At 55.3% G+C, this 3,413-nt stretch overlaps 1 protein-coding gene across 3 annotated transcripts; it reads left to right on the top strand.

Annotated features, from left to right (window-relative positions):
* The first annotated feature begins 81 nt into the window (after positions 1-81).
* On the top strand, positions 82-3,407 carry AP5S1 (adaptor related protein complex 5 subunit sigma 1). 3 transcript variants are annotated; one of them, XM_024216438.3, is made up of 3 exons: positions 82-450; positions 813-1,008; positions 2,776-3,407. In XM_024216438.3, the coding sequence occupies exons 1-3, from the start codon at positions 156-158 to the stop codon at positions 3,200-3,202; spliced, it is 918 nt and encodes a 305-aa protein (XP_024072206.2). In that variant the 5' UTR covers positions 82-155; the 3' UTR covers positions 3,203-3,407. The 3 variants fall into 3 exon arrangements, with proteins under 3 accessions (XP_024072206.2, XP_024072207.1, XP_026517504.1); XM_024216439.2 differs by having other exon boundaries at positions 364-500; XM_026661719.2 differs by having other exon boundaries at positions 392-413.
* Positions 3,408-3,413: the final 6 nt, after the last annotated feature.

Below are 3,413 nucleotides of genomic sequence, written 5' to 3'. Positions count from 1 at the left end.
CCCCCCCATCTTAGCTCCACCCCCGCCCCTCCCCCCCACCCCCCGGGTCCCCCGAGCCGCCCCAGGCGCCTGCCCTGCTCGGCGGGTGAAGCCCCGTGTCCGGGGGCGTCGGGGCCCACCCAGATTTCCCTTCCTAGCTACGCCACTGCCCCCCCATGGGCCTCTGTGCCTTCCCTGCAGCCTCCCTGAATCCCTGTACGCGCCTGGGCCCTTCGACACCCTGCATCCCCCTTCAGCTGCTCCATCACTCCTGCCCCCGGGACACCCGCTGGGACTTCCCTTACATCGCACCTGAGACCTCCACCATACCAACCCCGCATAGCCACCGTGCCCTGGCCCTGGCCCTGCCCCGCGCCCCCGCGGGCCATGCCTTGCTCCCACCGCATCCTGCAGGGCAGTCGGGTCGCCACCACGTGCGTCTCTGGCCACTCCACCCCATCCCCGTCCCACGTGAGCCTGTCACGCCTGGCCGCAGGGGGCTGTCGTGCCACTTCAGCCTGGTCAGCCCACATCTTCCTTCCCAGCCTCAACTGCCCCTCCCGGGGATGGGGAGCGGAGCCCCACCCCCAAGTGCCCTGCTCTGAGGGGTGTGGGGAGTGAGAGGCGAGGCTGGCTCAGCCTCTTTGGGCAGCGGGGAGAACCGGGCTTGGGGTTGATGGTGCCTCTCCTTTCCCCCCCTCTTCCTGTTATTCCAAAGCTTTGGGAAGAGGGGAATGCCCCGCCCAGCTGGCTGTAGAGGGGCCCTGGCACCCCTGAGCCGCACGCTCCGATACCCTGTGATGATCACTCACCGCTTGCGTGTCTTTCCTTAGGATGCAGCATCATGGTTCACGCGTTCCTCATCCATACGCTGCACCCTCGGCCCGGGGAAGAGGCTGGACTCTGCCGGGTGCTGTATTCCAGGGTCTTTGGCTCTGAGAGGCTGGACCAGTCACCGGAGGAGCCCGGGCCGCATGATCTCGAGAAGGAGAGACTGGGCAGGAAGGAGCAGATTTTGGCTGTGGCCAGGTAAAAGATTCACCCCCATCTGAATGTGACTGTGCTGCAGGGCCCAGCACAGGGGGGTGGAGTTAGTGTTTTGGAATCTAAGGGTACATCTACACTGCAGAGAAAAAGGATCTGCGGCAGCAAGACTCTGAGCCCAGGACAATTGAATTGGGCTCATGCTACCAGGCTAAAAATAGCAGTGGAGACCTTCGGGTGAGCAGAGAGGAAAGTTAGGAACCATTAGAAAAGGGATAGAGAATAAGACAAAATATCATATGCCTCTATATAAATCCATGGTACGCCCATGCCTTGAATACTGTGTGCAGTTCTGGTCATCCCATCTCAAAATAGATGTATTAGAATTGGAAAAGGTACAGTAAAGGGCAACAAAAATGATTAGGGGCATGGAACGGCTTCTGTATGAGGAGAAATGAAAAAAACTGGGACTGTTCAGCTTGGAAAGAGATGACTAAGGGGGGATATGACTGAGGTCTATACAATCATGACTGGTGTGGAGAAAGTGAATAAGGAAGTGTTATTCCTCATAACACATGAATCAGGGGTCAGCCAATGAAATTACTAGGCAGTAGATTTAAAACAAACCAAAGGAAGTATTTCTTCACATAACGCACAGTCACCCGTGGAACTTGTGCCAGGGGATGATGTGAAGGCCAAAAGTATAACTGGATTCAAAAGTTCATGGAGGATGGGTCCACCAATGGCTATTAGCCAAGATTACCAGGGATGCAACCCCATGCTCTGCGTGTCCCTAGCCTCTGTTTGCCAGAAGCTGGGACTGGGTGACAGGGGATGGATCACTCACTAATTGCCCTGTTCTGTTCATTCCTTCTGAAGCACCTGGCTTTGGCCACTGTTGGCAGCCAGGATATGGGGCTGGATGGACCTTTGGTCTGACCCAGTCTGGCCGTTCTTATGTCTTAGAGCCCTGGCTCCAGCCCAGCCTGAATGTCTGACCTACTATTTTTAGCCTCATAGCGTGAGCCCCGTGAGCCTGAGTCAGCTGACCCGGCTTCTGAGACTTGCTGCCCTGGGTCTTTTTTGGTAGGGTAGACGTACCCTTCGACTCTAGAACAGGGCACGTTTTGGGTCCCTTATCCCCCACTGGGGAGAGGAGCGAATGTGAACGTTCCAGGAAGCTCTTTATAAAGTAAAATACCCCAGCTGTTCTCTGTGCTTCATCCCAGAGGGGAAAGGCTTGGTACGTCCCTTCCAGCCCACCCCGCCCCAGAGCAGGCTTGTTCTGCAGGGCTTTGTTTTGTCTGGTTTTAAACTTCCCAAGCAATGGGGCTCTCACATATTCCCCTTGGGGGATGAATCTGCAGCAGGGGTCGGCAACCTTTCAGAAGTGGTGTACCGGAGTCTTCATTTATTCACTCTAATTTAAGGTTTCGTGTGCCAGTAATACTTGTTAACATTTTTAGACGGTCTCTTTCTATAAGTCTATAATATATAACTAAACTATTGTTGTAGGTAAAGTAAATAAGGTTTTAAAAATGTTTAAGAAGCTTCATTTAAAATTAAATTAACATGCAGAGCCCCCCGGACTGGTGGCCAGGACCCGGGCAGTGTGAGTGCCACTGAAAATCAGCTCGCGTGCCGCCTTCAGCACGCGTGCCATAGGTTGCCTACCCCTGATCTGCAGCCTGCGTCATCTTGCTGTCAGGCAGACCTTCCAGAGATGTTCAGGTCCTGTTTCCTTTTCTTAATCCCATCCTCTTATAAAATGACTGTAATTCTGTCTCTCCCTCTGTTTCTGGCCTTTCCCAGGCAGGTGGATTCAACATGTAAACTGCTGCACCAGGCGTCAGGGCGCCCTGCCTCTGACTTCCCCATCCAGCTGCCCGACGAGCCCATTTCCCTCCAGGATGCCCCATCCGGGGTGTTCCGCCTCCCTCCCGGGGATCCCTTCTGTGAGAACAAGATGGTGCTCTGGCTGGGGGTCCTGTCTCTGGGCTTCGCTCTGGTGTGCGACCCCCAGGAGAACCTGACGCTGGCTGAGAACACCTTGCGGTTGGTGGTAAAGTATCTCCTGGAGCATCTGAAGTTGCTGAACCAGGGCAGCGACGTGGTCCTCAAGGCAGACAAGACCGAGATCATCCTGAGCAAGTTTCTGCCCCATGGGCAGTTGCTCTTCCTGAATGATCAGTTTGTCCAGGGACTAGAAAAGGAGCTGGGTGCTTGTCTGGCCAAGTAGAAGGCTCTTAGTGGAGTGTGCCATCGGCTCATCTGCTGGGCAAACCCTCTGCCTGGGTCAGTCGGCAGGCAGCATGAACGTTTGGGAGAGGCGGGGGGTGGAGGGTGCACTGTCGTTTAAAGGAGACACATCAAGGTTGGTAGCTGTGGCCCTACTAGGTTTTATTATCATTCTTCTGGCCATGCAGCACGTCCCTCTGGCTGCATCCTCC

This window comes from Terrapene carolina, unplaced genomic scaffold, assembly GCF_002925995.2.
Source record: "Terrapene carolina triunguis isolate 2854851 unplaced genomic scaffold, T_m_triunguis-2.0 Scaffold15699, whole genome shotgun sequence".
NCBI lineage: Eukaryota > Metazoa > Chordata > Testudines > Emydidae > Terrapene > Terrapene triunguis.
The sequence above is the reverse complement of the archived record's forward strand: the minus strand, read 5'-3'. Positions and strand labels throughout refer to the sequence as shown.

Coding starts and splice junctions, on each gene's coding strand:
- AP5S1 (XM_024216438.3), top strand. CDS start 156: ATGGGCCTCTGTGCCTTCCCTGCAGCCTCCCTGAATCCCTGTACGCGC. Junction 451..812: donor CCACCCCATCCCCGTCCCAC/GTGAGCCTGTCA, acceptor GTCTTTCCTTAG/GATGCAGCATCATGGTTCAC. Junction 1,009..2,775: donor CAGATTTTGGCTGTGGCCAG/GTAAAAGATTCA, acceptor GGCCTTTCCCAG/GCAGGTGGATTCAACATGTA.